At 49.0% G+C, this 23202-nt stretch overlaps 2 protein-coding genes and 2 pseudogenes across 2 annotated transcripts in view; 1 reads left to right on the forward strand and 3 right to left on the reverse strand.

Moving 5' to 3' along the window:
• The window catches only part of LOC132414587 (uncharacterized protein SPEM3-like), a 107204-nt pseudogene that overhangs the window by 82536 nt on the left and 1466 nt on the right, over positions 1-23202 (reverse strand).
• LOC132414588 (AP-2 complex subunit beta-like) overlaps positions 1-23202 on the forward strand; it is a 202221-nt gene that overhangs the window by 56205 nt on the left and 122814 nt on the right. The window contains 1 exon segment of the mRNA XM_059997267.2: positions 1583-1710. Within this exon segment, the coding sequence (XP_059853250.1) occupies positions 1583-1710 (128 nt within the window).
• LOC132414593 (glutathione-specific gamma-glutamylcyclotransferase 1-like) lies at positions 5297-6545 on the reverse strand (annotated as a pseudogene).
• Positions 17592-19237, reverse strand: LOC132415280 (transmembrane protein 102-like). Its single transcript, XM_059998548.1, has 2 exons — positions 19028-19237; positions 17592-18926 (listed from the first exon to the last, which is right to left on the reverse strand). The coding sequence occupies exons 1-2, from the start codon at positions 19235-19237 to the stop codon at positions 17601-17603; spliced, it is 1536 nt and encodes a 511-aa protein (XP_059854531.1). The 3' UTR covers positions 17592-17600.

Raw genomic sequence — 23202 nt, forward strand, 5'->3', positions numbered from 1 at the left:
GGTAATATGTGTAAAGTAAGAGTCAAAGTAAACTTTTTTTCCGTAGTAAGTCTTGAAGTCAGATAGTATAAACCTTCCTACTCTGTATGTTCTTTTTCAAAAATTGTTTTGGCAATCCTAGGTCTTTTGCCTGCTGGAATTTTGCTTGAGAGTGCAGTGAATGTGCAGATCAGTTTGAGGAAGAATTGGTATCAAACAATATTGAGTCTTCTAATCCATTAGCATAGCATGTCTCCCCATTTATGTAGGTCATCCTTAACTTCTCTCTGCAGTGTTTTATAGTTTTTCGTGTACAGATCTTGCACATCTTTTGTCACATTTAAGTGCTTTATAGTTTTGATGTTATAGTAAGAAGCATATTTTAGTTTTTGGTTGTTGCTAGTATATAGAAATACAACTGATTTTTGTACATTGAACTTGTATCTTGAAACTTCATTAAACTTACTTATTAGTTCTAGTAGCCTTTTTTTAGATTCCTTATGGTTTTCCACATAGATAAATAATGAGAGCAAGATCAAAAGGGCAAAAGGGTTTTTTGACCCATAAGTGTTGATACCAAATGAGTGATGTGTCTACTCAAAATCATTTCTTTATTGCATTTGGGACTCTAAAGTGTAGTTTATCTACAAAAAGGAAAATGTTTCTTCTACTAGTCTTTGACTCTTGAAATTGATACTACCTATATAAACTCAATAATTATTTTATAAATATTAAAATCCCATCTTCCTTCCTGAGGCTCATTAGAACATAAATTCATTATAAATTTATATCATTAAGATGTTTATTTGTTACACCTATGGGCCTACCTTTCCTTTCTGCTCCATCTTTTTAAAATTGTATTCTTATGTTCCTGAGATGTAAGACATGTCTGTCTTCCCTCATATATTTTTGGGTTTTTTGTAACTTCAGACTCAGGCTTTTCCCATCTCTTTACTATTCTTATATTATTATTAGGCAGGCTTCTCTGAGAAGTCAAACTTGTGGGTACTCACTGCCTGCCTTAGGCGAAGAAAGTGGCCAGATTTGAGTCTACAACTTATCCTTTGGGGTGTTGTTTGGAATGTTTAAGCCAATCAACTCTGCTTTACTTAGGCCGGCTCTTTCCCGATGATTGTATCCTGTGTAAGTAAGTAAAGGAGAAAGAAAATGAGAGTTACCAGTAAATCACACTCTGGTCTGATCAGGCAGGTTATCAAGCAAGTGAAATAATATCATTATACTTTACAGGGTGGGTATTCTTAAGTGTTCTTTCTCCCAAAGATTATCTAAAGGAAGATGTAAAAGAAAAAGATGCTTATCAAACCTGTCCCTCTAGTGGCATGAGAAACATAAGAAACTTTCAGAATCAGAGCATTAGCAAACCAGTTCTGTGCTTATGAATGTTTTCTCCTTCCTCAAATCTTCTTAATGGAAAAAAGAGGTTATGTTGTAACTAGTGTTACAGCAAATTAGAATTGGGCACTTTAGTGCCTTCTATTCCTTATGTTTCCTTCAAATGGAGTAAAAAGCCATTGAAACCTAAAGACGTGACTAAATCCTGCCTCCTGATTAACCTCTGGGATTTCTTCATCCTCTCTCCTAGCTTTGGTGTCATCCCCAGTACTCCTCTGGCCATCCATACACCACTGATGCCAAACCAGAGCATTGATGTCTCCCTGCCTCAACACCTTGGGCCCAGTCATGAAGATGGAGCCTCTGAACAACCTGCAGGTTAGACTTTTACTTCACTCAGGGGGTACAGGTTTATGTCTTGCCAATGTTATCTGTAAAGCAACCCCTCTCTTTCTTATATTAGATTTGGTCATGGAATAGGGTTTGAAATAAATCTGGGGAGAAGACTTTTATTTTTCATTAAAAATACACACAGAAGTCACGCCTTGACACAAAGTTACTTTCTTTTTACTCAACAAACAAACGTTTCAAGGTGTTATGTGCAAACTTTTTTTTTTTCCTAAGACTTTCATAGGGAATTTGAATGTCACGAGAATAGATTTCAGTAGAGCTGTGTGGAGGTCATCTTTGAATACACAGCCATAAGTAGTTGAGTTTTCTGGATTTAAATATGATAAGTGTGTGGTAACTGTAGCGGCATCTTAGAGGAGCTCAGAACTTTATGAAGTTTATAAGAGCCTCTCCATCTTGAAAATATTGACTTTTTAGAATGCTTAAGGTCCTAGCTTAGAGTATCGTTTCGTTTTCACCACTTTGAATTTCTCTTTGAAATATAAGCCTTCTGGGGTTTGAGCAACATGAAGGCAGAGTAGTAAGCATGTAAGCTGAAGCTGTAGCAACACTCAAGGGATAAAATACAGATATAAGCCCAAGAAGTTGAGGGTTTTAATGCTCACAAGGACAGAAGAGACCACATTGGGCTGACCTGAGATGGGGAATTGTAACTGATCCCTGCACAAAGCTGAGAACCTGGAAGGGCAAGTCCCTCAATGAAAGGGGAACTAGAAAAAGATTTCCACAGGGGCAAGTGATGAGAGAGTTCTCTTTGACCTGGGTTCTGGGCGACCTCTTGTGAGAAATCCAGGGCCCGAATTTATACTGTGTACGTGAAGAATTCTCCAAACCAGTAAATTAATGTAAAATTGGACCAGAACTGGTGAAACCCAGGGTACCTGGCGGAAGCAAATGCAGAACGGCCTTTATGCAATGGTTTTGAACTTTAAGGCCATCAGGACTCCCATCTGAGAAGAAAGTCTCTACTGAAAGTCAGCTCACAATTTAACCAAAAAAAAAAAACAAGAGGGAAAGGTGCACTGTGACTGACAGTCAGAAGATGCAACAAAGAGGATTGCTATCCCCTTCTATCGAGAACTTGAAATGATAGAATAGTATGAATGAGACTATAAAATATGTTTTAAATGATGAGCAAAAAATTTCAACCTTCCACTTTCCAATCAAGACGGGTAGGATCCCATTGCTCAATCTCCTGGAAATACCAGTGTGGGATACTAGTACTTATGGTGAGACATCAACAATAAAATTACTTAGAGTTGAAAGTAACATTCTCCAATAGTTTAAGTGCCAGTGCACCAAGCCTGCTTGCCAGTTGACTAACTACCTTGCTGCCTCAGCAGTTGACTGCTTCTTTCTCAGAAAAGGGTGTAATGATTTAGAGTGACAATGAGTGAGTCACAATATAACTTGGCTCAGTCTAGAAGAACAAAACAAGGATTTCTGTGCAGAAGGAATTGGCTCTCTTGCTATAATGAGACTAATGTGTTAAGGGGCTTTTCCAGCACAGAATCCTAAAAGAAACTAACTAACTCAAATTTACATCTCCTCTCTTTTCATTGAAATCTAACCTCCTGTTGGCCCGCAGATCCTCAAGCCAAATATTTGAGGACAGTCAGCATGGGTGCGAGAATGCTTTACTTTAGAATTAGGAAAGGGAATTTGGGTCACAGAAATGAGGGCAAATTTCCTACTCTTAAAACCAAAAGGAAACAGTAAATAAATAAATGTCCGTTTACTTTCCTATTTGCATTTCCATTTCACATTCAGTGAAATGAACATCCCAAATAGGAACCCTCATAAAAGAAATTGAATCTTAGTCCAAACCCCTCCTTCAAAAGTATTGTTATGATATTAGGACTAGCAAGTTTTCATTTTCACAAACGTGACATTATAAAAACAATCTTAAAAATTTTCTATCTAAGCAGAATATAATAAAGCAGTTTCCATCTGTAGTCAACTATCGATTCTCCATGTTTTCCCCATGGATTCTTTTCTTGCAGGGATGTCATAATAATGGGTATTTTCTCATTAATTGGTATTGCCCAATGGAGAAGATAAGCAAAAACTTGAAAAGAGGTGAAGTTTCTTTCCCCGCTGTGAGCAGCTCTATTTAATGTCTGCTAGTGCAAGGTGAAACTAATGACTAGCTTAAAGTGGTGGGCTACTTTAGATTTCAACTTCCATTCTGCTCTTGTCCTAGTATGAACAAAAAGAATGAGATCTTAACTTCAACAAGCTTAGACCATAAAGATCCAGATAAAGCCAGGTAAAGATTGCTTGGCATTTAAATGTTACGCAAACATAATGTTTAAATGCAAGAGCTCATGCAGGAAAAATTAGTACTTTTCTAGTACTCCAGACCATAAAATCAGGAAAGAAAAAATGGGGGTTTAGGAAATGAAATTTTGAAATCAGTGTGAGTTTTAGCTATTTTGGCTAATTTGATATCAACGTAGGACAGATAAATCAAACCTAGTCGCCAAAACTGTAATGTAACATTTAGTACAAAAACTTTTCATTAAAAACATCGTCAAACTACTTATTGGCTTATAGTCTTTTTGAAACATTATTGAAAGACACTGTTCCCTCTTAAAATGTAAAATAAGTTATAACTTAGGTGCCTACTAGAAGTTTGAATCTAGAAAATTTTTTCAGCTGTACTAATAATGTTGGTTGTAAAAGCCTTTGTGAATTCAACTTATCAATATTACACAAAGTAAAGCTTAGCTTGCCCCCGTTGGGAGCTTCTCTTGAGTTTATTTATATCATATAATTATATTCCTTAAAAAGAAAAGCGAATTGATCCCCTCTATTTAAATAAAACAAAAACCTTAACAAATGTCTAAATGAATTTTCTCTGAGTTTTCTCTGACTTTGATATCCTTGTTTTTCATTTCCTCTGTGTCAGTTGCTTAGAAACATTTTCCCAATATACCCCTTCAAACTTGATACCTGGCAGCTGACTGCTTCTTCAAGTCAGTGTCTGCAAAAAGACAGTAGAACAATGATATAACACGTGTTCAACCCAATCTTTGTATAGATGCTGTAGTGTTCTCACAGCTGCTTGGCCTCCTTTTTCACCAGGCTGTAAACTCTTGTGAGAACATGGATAGCACCATTCTTTCAAATTTTAATTTTATCGGGATTGTAAAACTACAATTTAGAGTCAACTAGTTCTGTAGTTAGCTAAGAAAAACCCAGTCCCCAGCCTTCTCTCACCACGTATGGCCATCATCTACATACATATTTCCAATCCTCCTGTTTTCCTGATAGAGCTGTCTTAGAATTTGCTTTCATCAGTGTTCATTGTTTATGTTATTATGATTATATATACTCCTCATAGCTGAGCTATATAGTGTGATTTTTTTTCCTCCCCTAAAATTTTTATAAGTAATTAGATATTTACACATTAATACCTGTCTTTTTGTTTAATTTTTTTTTTTAATGAGATCAGCTTATGGATTATAGTATGGGACAGACTGGGAAGGTGCCAGGACCTATAGTGATGAGCTTCCCAGGAATAGACCAACAAACAGACAGGAGTAGCCCAGACAGACAGACAGAAGGACAGGGAAACAAAGCCAAATGGGTAAGAGGCCTAGGCCCAGCCTCAGCAGCTGTGTCTGGCCTCCAGATCCAGCTCTACCCTGGGGACCTGGGGGATGAGCACGGCTAGCAGGGGCCTCAGTTCTTGTAGGGTCCCCTCTCCTCACTCTCTCCTACCCTCAACAGCAGGCTGGGACCTTTGACGGGTGTTGTCTCTGGGGCTAGGGAATGGTTGGTCTGGAGTCATGGGCAGAGGGGTCAAGGCTCTTGGAGGCTCCCTGGGGAGGTGGAGGCCTGGGTAATATGGGGATAGCAGCAGCACTGGGGGGAATCTGATCAGGCAACAGGCGCCTGGGGTGGGGCACTGCTCAGCAGGGCCCCTATATCTAGGGCAGGCCCCCCACCCTGCCCACCACACCAACATGGTGCAATAAATAGAGTTTCAAGTAGTAAGTCAGTGTCAGGTAGGAGATCTGGGGGCTGGCAGACAGGCAGGGGCTTGAGAGAGGCCCCAGTCGGCCCACCAAGTGTTCTCAGTGGGCTCCAGCTATATCAAGTCTGTCTGTGTGCACTGGAGTAGGGACCTGGCCCCTGTGTCCACGTAGGGGCTCAGCCTCTCAGACCAGTGCCAAAGCCTGCTCAGTGGGGCAGAAGCAGGGCAGCATGGTGCCTACAGCATCCATGATGGCTGCCAGGTGTTCGTCCTGTGCCTGGGGCCCAAAGAGCTGCCTGAAGTCTGCCAGGCGCAGCAAGTACTCAAGGCTGTGGCCAGAGAAGCCTCAGCAGGCCAGGATCTGCGTAGCAATGGCCTCCTCAGGCGCAGGGCCCAGGTAACCAGGGTTCTGCGGGGTGGCCACGTAGGCCAGTGCCTTGAGTGGTTGGTCAGGGGCATCTTGAGGGCAGAAGGTGACCTCCTCGGTTTCATAGCTACCAAGCACTGCCTCCCACACGTTCAAGTACTTCAGGGCCTCATTGACCTGCTCACCTTGCACCTGGTACGCCACACCCCAAGTGCAGCCCTCATGATCTTCAGGGAGGGTCACCACACGACCAGGCATCTTGTCGCTGCCCTGATGGAAGGTGTCTCCCTGTCAGAGGCGGCTGCTGTAGTGGTGCACGAAGACCACACGACTGTTGCTGTAGGCAAAGTCAGGCCTCCACACCAGGGAGCCGTACCCGGAAATCCACAGCGCTTGGGGGCCGCCGTCGTCCTTGGGGGGTGGGGTGTTCTGGGCTGCCAACTCCTGCTTCATGGTGCCGGCCACAGAATGGGCCCGGGCCGCCTCCAGGGCTGGTCTCCGGTGCGGGCATGGCAAGACAGACAGACGTACCCACCTGGCCTGGCACTGCTTGGCCGCTCCTGTTTGTTTAATTTTTTGTGTAACTGTAATTCATTCCCAAATTGCAGTGAGATCAGACTCTTCAAGATAGTCTTAATCAGTTTCACTTTCTTATAGTCTCCTTTTGGAGTCTTTTGACTGTGTCAGTCTGAACAGACTTCCTTCAACACCTGGAACTGTCATCCTGGGATCTCCCTTCATAATAGCCCTGGGGATTCATTCCCTTCGCCTGTCTGGTATGTTGGGTCTCCTATTGTATTTTTCTTTCCTTGGTTTACTCCTTCATTTTGATGAAAAACGTCCTCTAGTAGCTTCCTAAGAATAAGTATGTAGAGAATAAAGTTTTTGAGACTTCACATGTTTTAAAATGTCTTTTTTATCTTCACACTTGTCTGATGGTTTCTGTATATCATTCTCGGTTAGGAAAAAATTTGCTTCCTAGTCTGAAGCCATTCTGATCGTTGATCCTTTTCTGTGCCGTGTTCTTTCTCAGTGAAATCTTGTACGATCCTTTCTTTATCCTCCATGTTCTGAAGTTTCACAGTGATGTACCTTGGTGTGTGTGTGTCTCTTTTCATCCATTTTACTAGGTACTTTTTGGGCTCTTTCAATGTAGAAACTTGTATCCTTCAGTTCTGGGAGTTTTTCTTTTTTATACATCTCCCTCCATTTTCTCTGTCTCTCTTATTGGAAGTTTTGCTATTTGAATGTTGACCCTCCTGGACCGGTCTCCCTTTCTTTTTTTTTTTTTTTTTTGTCCTATTTTCCATCTCTTTCTCCTTTTGCTCTACATTCTAAAAACATTTTATGAAAAATTTTTAACTCTACAAAAGTAAACAAAATAGTGTAATGAGTCCCTGTGTGCCCATCATCTAGCTTCAATAATTATCAACCCATAGTTAATATTGTTTCATCTATACCCCTGTCCACAGCGTATTGTTTTGACGTGAATGTTAGGCATTTATATCATTTCATCTGTAAATATTTCAATATATATGTTTAAAACAGATGGTGTCTTATTAAAAACATAACCACAATAAGTATGTGCACATTAAAAAATTAACAAGAATTTGTTAACATCAAATATCCAGTCAGTTCTCAAGTTTTTAATTATCTCCGTATCTTAAACTTTTTGTTTTTTTTATTACTGTTTGTTTGAATCAGTAAAGTGCACATATTATGATGGGTTGATATCTCATAAGGCTTCTTAGCTACACTGTTCAGTATGATAGCCACTAGCCACTTATGGCTATATAAATTGAAATTAATTAAAATAACATAAAATTAAAAATTCACTTCCTCAGTTGCGTCAGCCACATTTCAGATGTTCACATGGCTGGTGGTTACTAGATTGGGCAGTGCAGAAGTAGAACATTTCCATCATTACAGAAAGTTCTGTTGGACAGTGCTGATCTATGGGCACCCTCTCTTTTTCTTTTATGTTTGGTTTTCTGCAGCTTGACTGTTATGGACCTAGGTGTTTTCATTGTATTCATCTGGCTTTCAGCTGCTTGACTGTTAAGTACCTAGGTGTTTTCATTGTATTTATCTGGCTTCGGGTTCACTGAGCTTGGATCTGTAAATTGATAGTTTCTGCCAAATTTGGGAAATTTTTTTCCATTATTTCTTTAAATTTTTTTCTGCCTCAGCATCCCTGTTCCCTCCTTTCAGACCTCCACTTACACATATGTGTAACCACTCGATATTGTCCCTCAGATCACTAAGGGTGGTTTTTAGGTATTGTTTTCTTCCTTTGTGTTCTTCAGATGAGGTGATTCCTGTTGATCTGTCTTCAAGTATACAGACGCTCCTTTTATAGGCTACAGTGTTCTGTTACATCCATTCAGTATAACTTTCATTTCAGATATTGTACTTTTCGGGACTTCCCTGGCAGTCCAGTGGTTAAAACTCTGCACTTCCACTGCAGGGGGCACAGGTTCAGGCCCTGGTCTGGGAACTAAGATCCCACAGGCCTCACGGCACGGCCAAAAATAAAAAATAAAAACAGCAACAGATACTGTACTTTTCAGTTCTAGGACTTCCATTTGGTTCTTTGCTAAAATTCCCCATCTGTTCACTCAGGAGTGCAACTGAAAAACCCTGTTTCACAGCCTACTCTTCCTTTATTCAACTTCTACCCTTTGGACATCCCTTGGGCCTAAGAATATGCTTACTGACCCTCAGGAAAAGTGACCAGTAGAAGTATTTCAAGAAGGCCCTGGAAACAGTGTTAGGGCTTTTAAGCCAGGAAATTCTGTGTGTTCTACCTGGGCATGTCTCTTTGGCCGTGTGGATTCTTCTATACAGGGGTTCCGAGGAGGCCAGAGGAACATCAGAGTATGGCCCTCTAAACCATGAGGGCCAGGTTAGGAGCTCCAGTTACCCATCACCGAGGGTAGCTGGAATCCTCTGTGTCAGTACTTTCATGTCTTTCTTTAGGGGCTGGCTTAATTTTTCAAAAAATTATCCTTGCCTCTCCTGTTTAGAATATAAAGAGTTTCTAGCAGCCTCCTGGGAGCTAAATTGGGAAAGAGGGCTGGAGAGTCTCAGCATTCAGTATATGCATAAATTCACTTCCTTCACCACCCCTCAGCCATGCTTGGCATCCCCTTCAAAGTGCCATCTATCTTACTATTTTATTTTTTATATATTTATTTATTTTTGGCTGCATTGGGTCTTCATTGCTGCGCAGAGGCTTTCTCTAGTTGTGGCGAGCGGGGGCTACTCTTTGTTTGGGTGCACTGGCTTCTCATTGCGGTGGCTTCTCTTGTGGAGCACAGGCTCTAGGCGCTGTAGTAGTTGTGGCACGTGGGCAACAGTAGTTGTGGCGCACGGGCTTAGTTGCTCCGTGGCATGTGGGATCTTCCCAGACCAGGGCTCAAACCTGTGTCCCCTGTGTTGGCAGGTGGATTCTTAACCACTGCGCCACCAGGGAAGTCCCAAAGTGCCATCTATCTTATTTTCTCTGAAAGAATCAATCTTTCAGTTTTATTGAGGGGCTGAGGTAGCTTAGAATGGTGGGGGGATCTAGGGCTGTAACAGTTTCTTGATCCTCTTTCTTTTAACATCCCCTCCCCCCATTTCTCCTCCATACAGTTCCAGAGGCACTACCAGTCCTAAGCCTTTGAGAATTCTGTGGTATTTTTGCTAACACCATTTGTTTCACAGTTACTGAGATTTTGTTGCAGTTGTATTTTCTCTTCCCCATCTCTATGAATTTATACCTTTAAATTTTTTCCCTTTAATTATGGCAGAATTTCTTCCAAGAGAAAGAAAATTTAAATGTGATTTTAAGTCTACTGTCTTTACCTGAAAGCCTGATGTCCCCTTCATAAAAATTCTTCTTTCCTTCTATACTACTTTATGGTTAGAGGTTAACCTATGGATAAAGAATTGGTCCTTTAGTGTATATGGTTTTTATTATCTATCTTTGTATCCCCTTTATACCCCACATAAGTGTTGTTTAATAAGAGGATGGATATTAATTAGGGAAAAGCCATAATGTCTTGGTTTTTTCTTTAGATGTCTCTTCTAAAACAAGGCAGTATTCATCAACTGTGTTCATTTAACCTTTGAATGATTAGGGCAGGAAGTGCTGAGGATGCTAGCTGCAAAGGACACAGTCTTACAATCCCATTTATTCATATCTTTAAGATCTTTGTCAGCCAAAAGGGTTTTTTTGTTTGTTTTCTTTGGCTGCATTGGGTCTTAGTTGCGGCACCCGGGCGCTAGAGTGCGGGCTTAGTTGCCCCATAGCATGTGGGATCTTAGTTCCCTGACCACAGATCAAACCCGCGTCCCCTGCATTGGAAGGCGGATTCTTAACCACTGGACCATCAGGGAAGTCCCCAAAAGTTTTTTGTTTTTTGGGTTTTTTTGCCAGTGTATGGCCCTGAGAAAAGTGTGTCCCTTGCTACTCCTATATTGCAGTCCCAGCCTGTGAGACAATCAGTTGCAGATGGTGCCTGTCCCTAATATTTCATGTCTTCCATATGTCTGTTCACACTCAGAAAGCCCACAGCTGTAGCTATTGTACCAGAAAAACTGGTAAATGCTTCCAAACGGAAGACCTTTTCAGCAGCTTCCATCAAAGGAAGCAAACCAGCTTGGCATTCACTGACTTTTCTTGACTGTTGTGCAAGCCAAACAACCTCAGTATTAAAGCCTCCTTTGCTCTTCCGGGATCCACCGTTGAGGACAGTGCACTCTGATTGCTTTTATGGAACCACATGCTGCTTGAATAGACGTTGAGTCCTTGAGGTGGTGGATCTTAGGAGAACTATAAGAGATTCCCAGGTCACAGATAGATCCAATGCTGAAAATAACCCCCGTAGACAGGACAGAATCTGAAATATTCCATTAGCAGTATGTAGGTAATGGTTATGAAAGATCTTGGTTATGAAAGATGAAAATATTTTACCACCAAAGAAAAAATTGTTTTTTTCTGATTGCTGCTTCAAATTTGATATATTTTTCATGTCACATCAGGACTATAAATGTTTCTTTTAATCTCATCTGAGAAATAGGGTATCTTATATACTAGATGTTCCTTTTTCACTAGGTTGGCCTTAGTAAGAACCCTCTTTATCCTTTTTGTCTGGATAATCAAGATTCTGCTCGACAGTATCTTTTGTCTTTCTATAACCAGAACTCAACTACTGGCTTCTGGGACTCTCTTTTAGGATATGTTTATTTTTAAATTTTTATTTATTTTTTTATTTTGGCTGCGTTGGGTCTTCATTGCTGTGTGTGGGCTTTCTCTAGTTGTGGTGAGCGGGGGCTACTCTTCGTTGTAATGCACAGGTTTCTCCTTGCGGTGGCTTCTCTTTGTCGTGGAGCATGGGCTCTAGGCGCACGGGCTTCAGTCTGCGGCATGCAGACTCAGTAGTTGTGGCTTGCAGGCTGTAGAGCACGGGCTCAGTAGTGGCTCCTCAGCATGTGGGATCTTCCTGGACCAGGGATTGAACCTGTGTCCCCTGCGTTGGCAGGCGGATTGTTTTTCAGTACGCCAGCAGGGAAGTCCCAGGAATATGTTTGTTAATAGCGACGGCCCTGCTTGAATAACCACACATAAGCAGTAGATAAGAATTCTGTATTCTGAGGAACTTCCCTGGCAGTCCAGTGGTTAAGACTCTGTGCTTTCACTGCAGGGGCTGCGGGTTCGATGTCTGGTCGGGGAACTAAGGTCCCACATGCTGTGTGGCTCTGTCTCAGCAGAGGGCCATTCCCCGGGGGAACCTGCACAAACCTTGAACTTTTCCGGGGTTCAGAGTCTCCGATGTCTCCTCCTCCCCGCCGCCGCCCCCGCCCTGCCCCCGGATGCCCGATATCTCGGTGCAGCCTGGCATCTGCGCTCTCTCTCTCTCTCTCTCTCTCTCTCTCTCTCTCTCGCTGTCTCTCTCTCTCTCTCTCTCTCTCGCTGTCTCTCTCTCTCTCTCTCTCTCTCTCCCTCTCTCTCTCTCTCTCTCTCTCTCGCTGTCTCTCTCTCTCTCTCTCTCTCGCTCGTCTCTCTCTCTCTCTCTCTCTCTCTCGCTGTCTCTCTCTCTCTCTCTCTCTCTCTCTCGCTGTCTCTCTCTCTCTCTCTCTCTCTCTCTCTCGCTGTCTCTCTCTCTCTCTCTCTCTCTCTCTCTCTCTCGCTCTCTCTCTGTCTCTCTCTCTCTCTCTCTCTCTCTCGCTGTCTCTCTCTCTCTCTCTCTCTCTCCCTCTCTCTCTCTCTCTCTCTCTCTCGCTGTCTCTCTCTCTCTCTCTCTCTCTCTCGCTCTCTCTCTCTCTCTCTCTCTCTCTCGCTGTCTCTCTCTCTCTCTCTCTCTCTCTCGCTGTCTCTCTCTCTCTCTCTCTCCCTCTCTCTCTCTCTCGCTGTCTCTCTCTCTCTCTCTCTCTCTCTCGCTGTCTCTCTCTCGCTGTCTCTCTCTCTCTCTCTCTCTCTCTCTCCCTCTCTCTCTCTCTCTCTCTCTCTCTCTCTCTCTCGCTGTCTCTCTCTCTCTCTCTCTCTCTCTCTCGCTGTCTCTCTCTCTCTCTCTCTCTCTCTCTCGCTGTCTCTCTCTCTCTCTCTCTCTCTCTCTCTCTCTCTCACTCTCTCAGTGAGTTTGGGTGAGCGGAGCACCCCGCCTACTGGGCTGCGGGCGGCGAGACCCCGACGCCACACGAGGGGCCGGGGCACCGGGCGCCCGCGCAGCCTGCGGCCAGGGATTGCACGAAGCCGCCGCCGCCGCCACCTCCGCCTCCTCGGCGATCACGCCGGCTGCTCCGCAGTAAATGACTCGAGAGAAACACACACACTCGCGCTCGCCCGCCCTCCTTCCTCGTCCGGGATTCAGCGCCCACCCCGGCAGTAGCGGGCGCGGAGCCTGGCGCGCTCGCTCCCTTCCCCTCCCCTCCCCGATTCCCCGTGGTCACGTGGCCCCGGAGCGCGCGGCCCACGACTCGCGCGCCACGGAGACGCCCCCCAACCCCTGCCTCGCGCCCCAGCTTCTCCTCCCCTGTCCACGTGTCCATTCCGCATTCCCAGCCTGGGAGCGCGCGCGTCTCCTTAATGAGACTTGGGCAAGGGCCGACCTCACGATTCCGTTAACCCCTGTTTGATGTTTTATTTTTCCTCCCCAGAGCAGGCTAGCGCTGGGGCCCCAGTGGGGCTGGCCGGCTGCGGCGGCCACATTTCCCCCCCGGGAAGACGCCACCGCAGCCACTGTTGTCCCTTTTCAAAGGACGCTGTCTCCTCGCCGGGCGCCAGAGGTGTTTTACGGCCTCTCGGAGAGAGGCGCGCATAGAGGGTACCCTATCCCCACCGCCAGAGTCTGCATGGGGCTCTTCGGAGCCCTGGGTGGGAATCAGCCGAGCTGTCGCGCCCAGCCCCTCTCGGGCCGCGCCAGAGCTCGCCGGCTCAGCTCCGTTTGGGGATGGGTCCGGGACGCAGCTCCTGCAAAACCTGTCCGCTGCTTGGGGTGGAGGGACACGAAGAGGAGGGGACATGCCTTCCTACAAGTTGTTTTGCCAGCCTTTAAAGGGACATGGGGATGGGGGTGGGGAACTGTCCTCTTGCACACTCACCCAGGCACCTGCCGAGGGGCAGGGGTGGGGGGGTGGCGTTCTTTCCCACCGTCAGGCCCGTTCCATTCGAGCGCAACCCAGATCAGACCAGACGAGTCAACCGTCAACTGTCAGCCAGGCATTGGATCAATAGAAATGATTTTATAGCATCGTTGGGTATCACGCCCCAACCCCCAAGGACCGGCTCTCAATCCCACTGTACTCTGGAGGAAGAGGGTCTTCAATCCTATGGACATAGGTCGTATGCCGGGGGTGTGTGTGTGGATCTTCAGGGTCACCGCCCCCCTCCCATATCTCTTCACTCAACCAGACAGAGTGTGGGAAGAGGTAGGTCAGAGCAAGGCCAGCTGGGGCGCTTCGTCTCTGTCCCTCATCTGCCTGTCTCAGTCCTAGAACTCTCGACACTGTGAGTTTCCTTTTCATCTAGAAAAGTGACATTTTCTTTTTGGAAAATGGGCTTGGAGCCTTCCCGGAAGCCTCCCTCCTCCTGGGCTGCTGGCTGTTGCCGCCTCAGCTTGGCACGGGGGCCTGCGGAGAGCGGCTCTCGTCCCTCCCCATAGCCCACGTCTGTCTGGAGCTCGGAGGTGCAGTGTGGGGAGGGCTGGCCGGGCTGTTGGCGGCCCTGGGGATGGAAGGTGCTGGAGTTGTCAAGGAAGATGATTCTCATTAGGCCCCTAATGTCTGATGGCAATTAGCGTCACCCAAGGGCTTATTCACCATCCCACTGAGAGGCGAGCCAGCCTCTGTGTGGGAGAAAGGGGGAAAGAAACCACCTCCTGAGACTGGCCTGGGGTGGGGGTGGGGGTCCAGGAGGAGGAGGACGAAAGCAGGGAGGTCTCCTACCTCTGCCCACCTCCCCACAAGGAAGGGGCACGGGGCTTGTAAAGAGTAAGTCCAGGGGACAGACACAAGTTTGCTTTTCTGAGCTGAGGACCCACTGCTCCGGTGATGTGGGTCAGCGATTTCAGTCCACTCTCCCAGCTTCCTCTGGAGACTGGGCACAGTGTTCCGGTTCTTCTCTCTAGCCCTGCCCCCATAACCCAGAGCCCTTAGATAATAGGAATCCAATCTCCCTCTGCCCACTCAGTTTCCCCTCCTCCCTCCCTCCCTCTCTTCCCTCTCCCTCCCTTTCACAATATGGTGAAAATTTCTGATACCACAGCCACTGCTCACAACGGTGAGCAAGACCGACATAGCCTGTCCTCGTGGAACTTCCATTCTAGAGGGGAAGACAGACACTAAGCTTGTGATTGATTACAAGCTGTGATAAGTATGTGGCATAAAAATGCAAGCATTTTTGCTCATCTTATGGAGAAGACTGAGACCCAGAGTCAGGAAGGGTTGGGGGTCGGGGCAGCCTGCTATCATTAGGGAATATGTAATTTCAGCCTCAGATACTTCCGGTACCTTCTATGTGGATCCACCTTCATGGACCCTAGAATAACCCCAGCCTTCTGCCAGGCAGCCGGAAAGAAGTTGGGCCCATCAGGGACCCACACAAAAACTGCCTGACCTGCCACGACGGTGGACCTGGTGACATCTGCCCCTGTTTTTCAGGACCCCTGCCCACAGAAGAAGATAGGACAGGTCAATGTGGGCCTTCACTAAGGGGAGCTCAATGTTTGTGTGATGGGGGGGTGCACAGTCGCATCTTGGACAGCAGGATGAGGAGCTGCTTCTGGCAAAGGGACTTGGTGCCGTGGGGACACACCCGCAGCTGTGCCGACACGGGCCGGCTGCCCCCGGGCCCGTGGACCTCCCGTTTCTGCCGGATCAGGCTGCTGACCAGTGCCGCCATGGCACCCCGGGAGGAGACACCCCAAAACCGGCAGGCTCCCGGAGCACGCTGGGCCCCCCCAGAGAAGCCCGCTAGCTCACCAGGACATGCTCTTGACTCTCCGGTCCGACTCGCCGCCTCACCCACGGGACCTGAGGATAAGCCCTAGACGACCCCCACCCCAGGCACCAGCTCCCACCCTTGGGCCTCTTGCTAGCTTCGCCAGACCCAGCAGCCTATGTACCTGTCAGTTGACCCCACCCTCGACCTTTGCCCCCCGCAGAAAACTCCCCCTTCTCTGATCTCCAGTGTCCCTGTCCCCCACTAACACTATCCCAAAGCCAAGACCCTCAAATTTTCCACGATGTGGTTCCAATATCCCCAGGCACCTTTCCACCCTATTTCCGGGCCCTGCACTCCTGCCAAAGCCACTCTTGTAATTTTAAGGGTGTGGGTCCTTAGCTTTGGGGATATTAGCTCACCCCACCCCTGCTGGGGTGCTGCCAGTGTCTAGGAAGAACCCAACCTTGGTGTCTTTTCCTTTGCCACCCACTAAGTGAAGAATCCCCCACTTTTTTTCACTGAAATCCCCCAAAAACTATGCCTTGGAATATCCAGACTGTCGCCAATCAGCGAGAAGAGGTTCCCAGACCCTGTCTCTGGACGATACCGCTTTTTACCAAGTCACCCCCATTTCTAGTGGCACAGCATTCCAGCTGCTGAGCCCCTTTCCTCACCTTGTTACCATCCACTCCTTTTGAAGTCACCTCCAAATCCGCCCTTCCTAGTGGTTACAACAGGTGGTTGTCTGGAGGGCCCTGTGTCACCTCGGAATAAGGAGCACAGGTTTTTGGCTTTTTTTTTCTGGCAGCCCCTAATTTCCTCGGGGACAGCTGGTGCTGTTTAGATTCCACGCCCTCCAATCCAGCCAGCACCCCCGAGAGAGAAGTGCACCCACGTTGTCACAGGTCCCCAAATGTGAACAGACCCGCTATAAGTCAGAGCGCATCAGAGCTTTCTGTGACAGGGCTTCCTTGTCCTCCCCGGGACTGCCTATAGCGCCCCCTCTTCCTTCCCCGACGCCCCTCAACCTCTCCTGTCTTGTCGATCCTGTGACGGCTGGTGCTGGCTCGGTTTCCAGGATCCTCTCTCCCTGTACTCAGCAAGCGGAGCTTCCCCCCACGCCCGGCTAGGCGTCCCGGACCCCAGGAAGGAGTGAGGGTGTTTCCGCAGAGTGCCCTGGTCTGGCGAAGTGAGCACTGGGCCTGGCGGCTGGACCAAACCGAGCGGCGGCAACGGCGGCAGCGGTAGCGGCTGTGGGAAGCTGAGGCGGCGGCGGCGGCGACAGCGGATTTCCCCTCCTCCGAGAGCGGGTCTGGTGGCGGGGCAGGGGGTGGAGATGCCGGGAAAGAGGGGGAGGTGAAGCTGGGCAGGCGGAACCCCGGGGATCCTTGGAGGCAGGGAGTGGCAACGGTCTTAGAGACAGGCGGAGCCGAGGCAAGGCCGCATATCTCGCATGTCTCGGGGTTCAGAGCAGGAGGGACAAGGAGGCGACTCCACTGAATGGAACTCTGGATGGGGGGAGAGGTTGGGCTTAGATAGATGGAATGGCAGATGCCCCGAGAACGGAGAAAGGGACCCTACTGCCCGGGATGGAGGGCAGAACTGGATGAGGAAGGTGGCGGGAATAACTGAAGAGATAGCGGTGGTGGTGAGGTCTAGCCTGGGGTGAAATCCGGCCTCCTTAATGTCTCTGCTTTTGTGTGAGACAAATTGGTCAGTCCCTGGTCTCCATACCTTTCTCCTTTACACGTTTTTTCAGCAAATATATTACCCCCATCCCGATTGACTCCTAAGAGAAAAGACCATAAGAACTGGAGGGAGATGGATGCCAGAGGCTGCACCGGAGTGGGCGGGGTGCTGGCCACAGATTTGGAAAGTGGAGAGGCCAGAATGGAACGACCTGTGCCAGGGATGGGGCGGGAGGAGGGTGGGAGGAAGCGGAGGAACCGGCGAGGAGGCCTTCTAGAACGGGCTCTGCGGGCTCAAAGTGCTCAGCCTGTCTCCCAGGTGAGGGGAGAGCAGTCCCCTCCACATCCCGCTGGCCAACAGAAGCACATTCCAGGTTAGTAGGAACAGCGTCTTTAATGGGCTCCGCCTCCCACGCCGGCTAAGCCACCCCCCTTGCCTGCAGCCTTGGCCTCTTCCACAGAGGGGTGCAGGGCGCAGGCAGGGTCCCTGCGAAGCAGGGCCAACGCCCCGAGCAGCGAAGCGGCGCCGTCTCCCGCACGGAGCTTTTGGCCACTCAGAAAATAGTGGGGCATCGTCCCGGCCTTGAGCACCCGGCCCAGCTCATCCAGCAGCCCGAGGCAGCAGGCGCCCGCATTCTCGGCTCGCGCCAGACAGGGCGCGGGCAGCCGCTCGCACGCCCAGTAGAGCAACGTCCACAGGAGGTAGTGCGCCGCGACCCTCGTCCTGGCCACCAGAGGGCGCGGTAGCGCCTGGGCCGTCGCGTGCGCTTGCAGCAAGGGAATGGGTATGCGCATCTTGAGCGCCAGCTCTTGGCGGGCGAAGCAGAGCTGCCAGCCGGAGGCGTCCGTCTGCTCTGTGACGCCGCCGCCGCCGCCGGGCACCAGGTAGAAGGAAGACGACTCTGAGGCCAGCGGGCCGGCCCACGAGTGCCTCCGAGCCCTCTGGGGACATCCGGCCACGGACACCACGGGGATCAAGTCGAAAATCAGGAGGCGGCGCGGGGACCCGGGTGCAGCCAGGAGGATGGTGGTGAGCCCCGCGTGGCGGGCTGCGTGGACCAAGCGCGGGGCACCCGGAACCGGAAACGGGGACTCAACGACAGCAGCCAGCGAAACAAAGAACCAGGCAGCCACCTGGGCGGGGCACAATGTGGGCCATGCCTCCGGAGCCTCCAAGGGCTGTGGCACTGGGCTAACGTCGGTTGCTTTGGTGACGTCACCATTCGTTTTTTTCAGTGGTGAGGGAAAGTCAACATCGGTTACGTATTGTGGAGGCAACTCTGGCACTGAAACATTACTAGGTGAGTTTTCCAAAGACTCGTGTGTCTCAGGCTCAGTGACGTGTAGCTGGTCCACGGAGATTTGCGGATCCTTGGGAGTTTCTTTGCTTCGAGGTGGGTGGATCGAATCACCTCCTCCTGGGACTGGGGATCCTAGGCAATCCTGCCCTGCCTGCCGGACCGAGGTTCCGTGTACCTGCTCTGGGAGGAAGAGCCATGTGTAACAGGATCCCACGTCCGGTTGCAGCTCCTGCCCAGTGTCATCTAGCGAAAGCACGGGCACCAGGAGTGTGAAGCCGGCGTCGTAGTGAGGTCCCCGAGCGTAGGGACCTAGAGGCACAGGCCCCAGATCCAGGGAACCCTCGCGAATCCCGCAACGAAGCAGCAGGAGCTCTGCCTGAGGAGGAAAGCGAGGGTCCCGGCGGTGAACGAGACCTAAGGAAAGAGAAGGGATCGTAAAGTCGTGATCCAGAGCCGGGGCGGGGTGAGGCGGAGCTGAGAGCTGCAAGTTCCCGAAGGCTGGGAGGGTTACTTAGCAAGCAAAGAGAAAACAAAGTCCTTGGCCTGGAGGAGATCTGGTCCTGGCTTGGGACCTTCACTCCAGCTCGCCTGCACACCCAGCTCCTGGATCAGCTGGGTTAGTTCTTGCAGCTGCGCCCCAGAGCAGAAGTCGATGTCCGTGAGCGGCCGGGCTGGGGCTGGGGGCGGTGGGCCCCACCAGGGAGCACTCCCCCAGACCGCGGAAGCCATATGGCTCTGTCGTTGGGGGCTAGACACGGTCCGCCAATGGGTCTGCAGACGAAGGGCCCTAAATTTAGTCTTGAAAGAGAACAAATAAATACCTCCTCCATCCTTGCCCTTTTCTCATATGCTGGTCCCTGCCCCCATGGAACGGTTCACGTGACTCAGCAGGTAGAAAGTAGCTGTTTGGCCCCTCCTAAGGAATGCAGTAGCCTCCTTTTCTGCCCCTTGTCTACGTTCCCCTTACCTCTTTTTCAGAAGAGGCTAGTGGTTTGCGTTTTCCCTCATAGGGTTAGCTACAAAGGCTGGGAAGAGAATGGATAGGAAGATTCCACAGGTAACTTCTTCCTGCTGCCTGTAAGGCCACGCCCTGAAATTATAACCACGCCCCTTTCTGGAGACTGTCGGGGTGGTGCCGGACCAGCCCGGCCTCCAGTCAGAGTTCAGTCACTCCTTTCGCTCTGCAGAGATCTCGCGGCAATCCTGGGAGTTGTAGTTTGTCTTCAAAGCTACCAGGGCGTTGGGGCCACGCCCCCACATCCTTTCCTGTTCCGTTGAAGTAGTGCCTGATGGAAGTTGTAGTTTCTATGGAGATGCGCTATTCTGTGTCTTTGCAACGCCAGGTGAACCGCACAAACACCCCTTGCGGTCAGAACAGAGGCCTAATGGGATGAATCTGAATTGCAAACCATGATGAGGGCCATACACTAACGCATGCGGAGAAATAGGGGACTCTACATCTCACTTGGGAGTAGAGGAGCCCTGGTCATTTAAATCTAGAAGGGTTCTTGCATGCAATTATAACTTCATTATAGAGATGGGCCTGCAAGCCTAGAAAGGTTGCACATGACTTGTCCAAGGTCAGAGCTGAGCCAGAGAGGTGTTGGAAATGGGCTATCCAGCTGGGACGTATCTCCTTGGAATCGGTGGTGGTAACGTTAGTCAAGAACACACTGATAATGTGCATGTAGTGACCCAGGGATGGACATCTCACTCAGCGAAGGGACATGTTAGTGTTGCCCACCTCAGACACACAAGTGGTGGCAGGGAAAACACTTTGGAATCTCGCAGCTTATCTGTGTATACAGAAGAGTTATCAGGACTGAAAATCAAGTCCAGAGGAAACTCCAGCTGGGCTAGGGCAGGGCCATGAAAAATTATCAGTGGAAGGAAATGGCTTTCAGCGACCAGTGCTATCATGGACACAGCTTAAGTCCAGGATGAAACTAGGAGCCAGAATAATAGGACAGAAAGATAGGACACCAGAGACACGCTCACAGATTAGACCAATGCACACTGGACCAGAAATTCTTACATGCCTTTTTCCCAGGGGTCTGTCTCCACAGTGAACTAGGCCTAAGTCCATGGGCAAGAAAATTAAGTGGAGACACCTCGAAAAATTTAGAGGCCTATGAAGGAGGGGACCCTCAGAATCCAGAGCCTAAAACACAAGGTTTCCTAGTCACTGACAAAGAGAGGTCTTCTCCCTCAGTAACCAAGAGCCCCAAACACAGCCCAGAACGGGGGAGGCAAGTTTCCGTACATCTGGTCGTGACCCAAGAGACCAGATGAGGAAAACTGAAGCCTGGGCTCTTTCTCACAGTCTGGGGAAATCAGGCATTGGCTGTCCATCCCCACATCTTACCTCCTCCCCAGAGGATGGCTTCTGAGCCACCCTAAAAAGAGCTAAGTTCTCTGGGCTCTGGGGGAGCTTTAAGATGCTGGGGGTGGGTGACAGGGAAAGGAAAATTGCTCTAAACTCTAAAGCACTGCTCTCCAATAGCATTTTCCATGATGATGCAAATGTTCTAAATCTGTGCCGTCCAGTGCAGTAGCCGCTAGCTCCATGTGCCTACTGAGCCCTTAGAAGGTCATGGCACTGAGGAACAGAATTTTTTTTTTTTTTTTTTGGCCAAACCATGAAGCTTGTGGGGTCTGAGTTCCCTGACCAGGGATTGAACCCCAGCCACAGCAGTGAAAGTGCCAAGTCCCAACACCTGGACCGCCAGGGAACAGAATTGGATGCCAGGGAAATTCCGTTCCCTGAGGAAGAGAATTTATACTTTATAACTTAATTTTTAACAGAATTAATTTTCCTTAATTTTAACTAATTTACATTCTAATAGGCATTTGGCTAGTGGCTACTGTAATTGACAATGCAGCTCTAGGGCCTTGGCGATAACGGATTCAGCTAGAAAGCGATGGAGGGAAAGCAGGGATAGTTTAGGTCCTCATCAAGCCCTGTGGGATGGGGCTGGGGTGGATGTCCTCAATAACCACAGATCACTTCTCTTGTCTCTTTATTCCTCGTGCATATCTGTCCCCTCTTTTTCTAAGTTGCTCATCACACACTGATATCCCCACTCCTTGATGGTCTCCGGTGAGTTGTTGGATGTCTCTCGGTGAAGGCGCCTGGGAGACAGAGCTTCGCACTTGTCCCTGCCTGTTCTGAACTGTCTCTGGTGGGCGTCAAAGACCACGTGCCCGAGCCGGGTGCCTGACCCAGGACAGTAGGGCTTCCAGCTGGTTTTGGGAGGCGTAGACATCTGGCGATAGTTCTGGCAGGCTGGAGGAACTGTATCCATGTGGTGGTACACCCAGTCTTGGCTGCCTGCTCGCTGGGAGGGTGATTGCAGCTCAATCAGCCCAGGTACCTCTGAGAAGGCTTGCAGGTCATTGTAGGCTACCTGAGCCTTGGGAGAGCAGGAGTTCTGACTGGGTGGGATAGAAGTCCATGTTATGTGCTGCCCTGCATCCTCCTTTCGAGGAACTGCCTCAGATATAAATGACTGTCGGGTCTGATGTGGGCCCAAAACTTGGACAGAGTCAGTTCCTAGAGGGTTCTTATGGAGGCCAGGATTTGGGATAAGGCATGAGTTGTTATGGAGGCCTGATCTCTTGGATGAGCCAGAGTATTGAGTAAGGGCTGGACTCTTCTGGGGTCAGGATCTCGATGAATTCCACAGTACTTGTGTAAGCTAGGGTCATGGGTATGTTCTGAGCCCCTGTCAATTCCAGCATCTTGGGTAAAGCCTGGAAGCTTGTGGAGGCCTTGGTCTTGAGCAAGGCCTGGGTTCTTGGGGAGGTCTGGGTTTGTGGTTAGGCCTGGGTTTCAGGAAACTCTGCAGACTTTGGAAGGGCCTGGGGTCCTTTGGAGGACAGAGGCTTGGTTGAGGCCTTGACTCTCAGGAAGTTCACGGGGTTGGGCCTGGCTTGGGGTTTGGGAAGTAGTGGATAACTGGAGAGGGATGGGGCCCTGGGAAGAGAGGACAGACTGAGACTTGGAGGTTGGGGGAAAGGTGGGGGTTTGTATTAAGGTGGAGGGCTTCTGGTGGTTGCTGTGTTGATGAAGGACCCAGGATCTGGGAGAAACAAGCGGTAGATAAAGAGTGTATGGTGGAGGCATGGTGCATGGTGAGCTCTGGGCACTGTTTGGAGAATGGAAGCAAGGTTGAGAAGGTACAGCATCCTTGAAGTACAGGAATTTGGGGTAGACTGGAGTCTGGGGGTCCGTGTTTCTCTTCTGAGACCTGCAAGGAAGGAAGCTGCAGTAAGGGAAGGTCTTGGACTGTACAAATTTGTCTTTGGAATCATTTGAGATCTTCCATTCCATATTCCCCAACTCCAGGTAACCCAGAATGGATCCTGTGGAGGGCTTAGCACTGTCCCCACTACATTGCTTGAGTGTTTGTTCAGCTGTACCAGAGCTCACCAGACCATGCCCCTCTTGGGGCCTGGAGAGGGTACCAAAATCCTTTCTGGAATACCCAGAGTTCTGAGGGGCACACACATGGAATAAGTTCTGCTTTACCCTACGGGCATCATAGACCACACGGCCGGAGGAGAGGCCTTGGCTGAAGGCAGACAAGGTAGAGGGAATAGAATCTAGGATGGGGATAGGGGTGGTGGAAGGGACTGGAGTTTTCGTCAGGGCCATGCCCAGCGCTGGGACAGAGGTTGTGTCAGAAGTTGGG

The sequence above is a fragment of the Delphinus delphis genome, chromosome 19 (assembly GCF_949987515.2).
Source record: "Delphinus delphis chromosome 19, mDelDel1.2, whole genome shotgun sequence".
Classification (NCBI taxonomy): domain Eukaryota; kingdom Metazoa; phylum Chordata; class Mammalia; order Artiodactyla; family Delphinidae; genus Delphinus; species Delphinus delphis.

Excerpts from the sequence above, each read along its gene's own strand:
- LOC132415280 (XM_059998548.1), bottom strand. The coding sequence starts at position 19,237 with ATGGCTTCCGCGGTCTGGGGGAGTGCTCCCTGGTGGGGCCCACCGCCC. Across the intron at positions 18,927-19,027 it reads AGGACTTTGTTTTCTCTTTG|TTAGGTCTCGTTCACCGCCG; the intron begins CTTGCTAAGTAA and ends CCTTCTCTTTCC.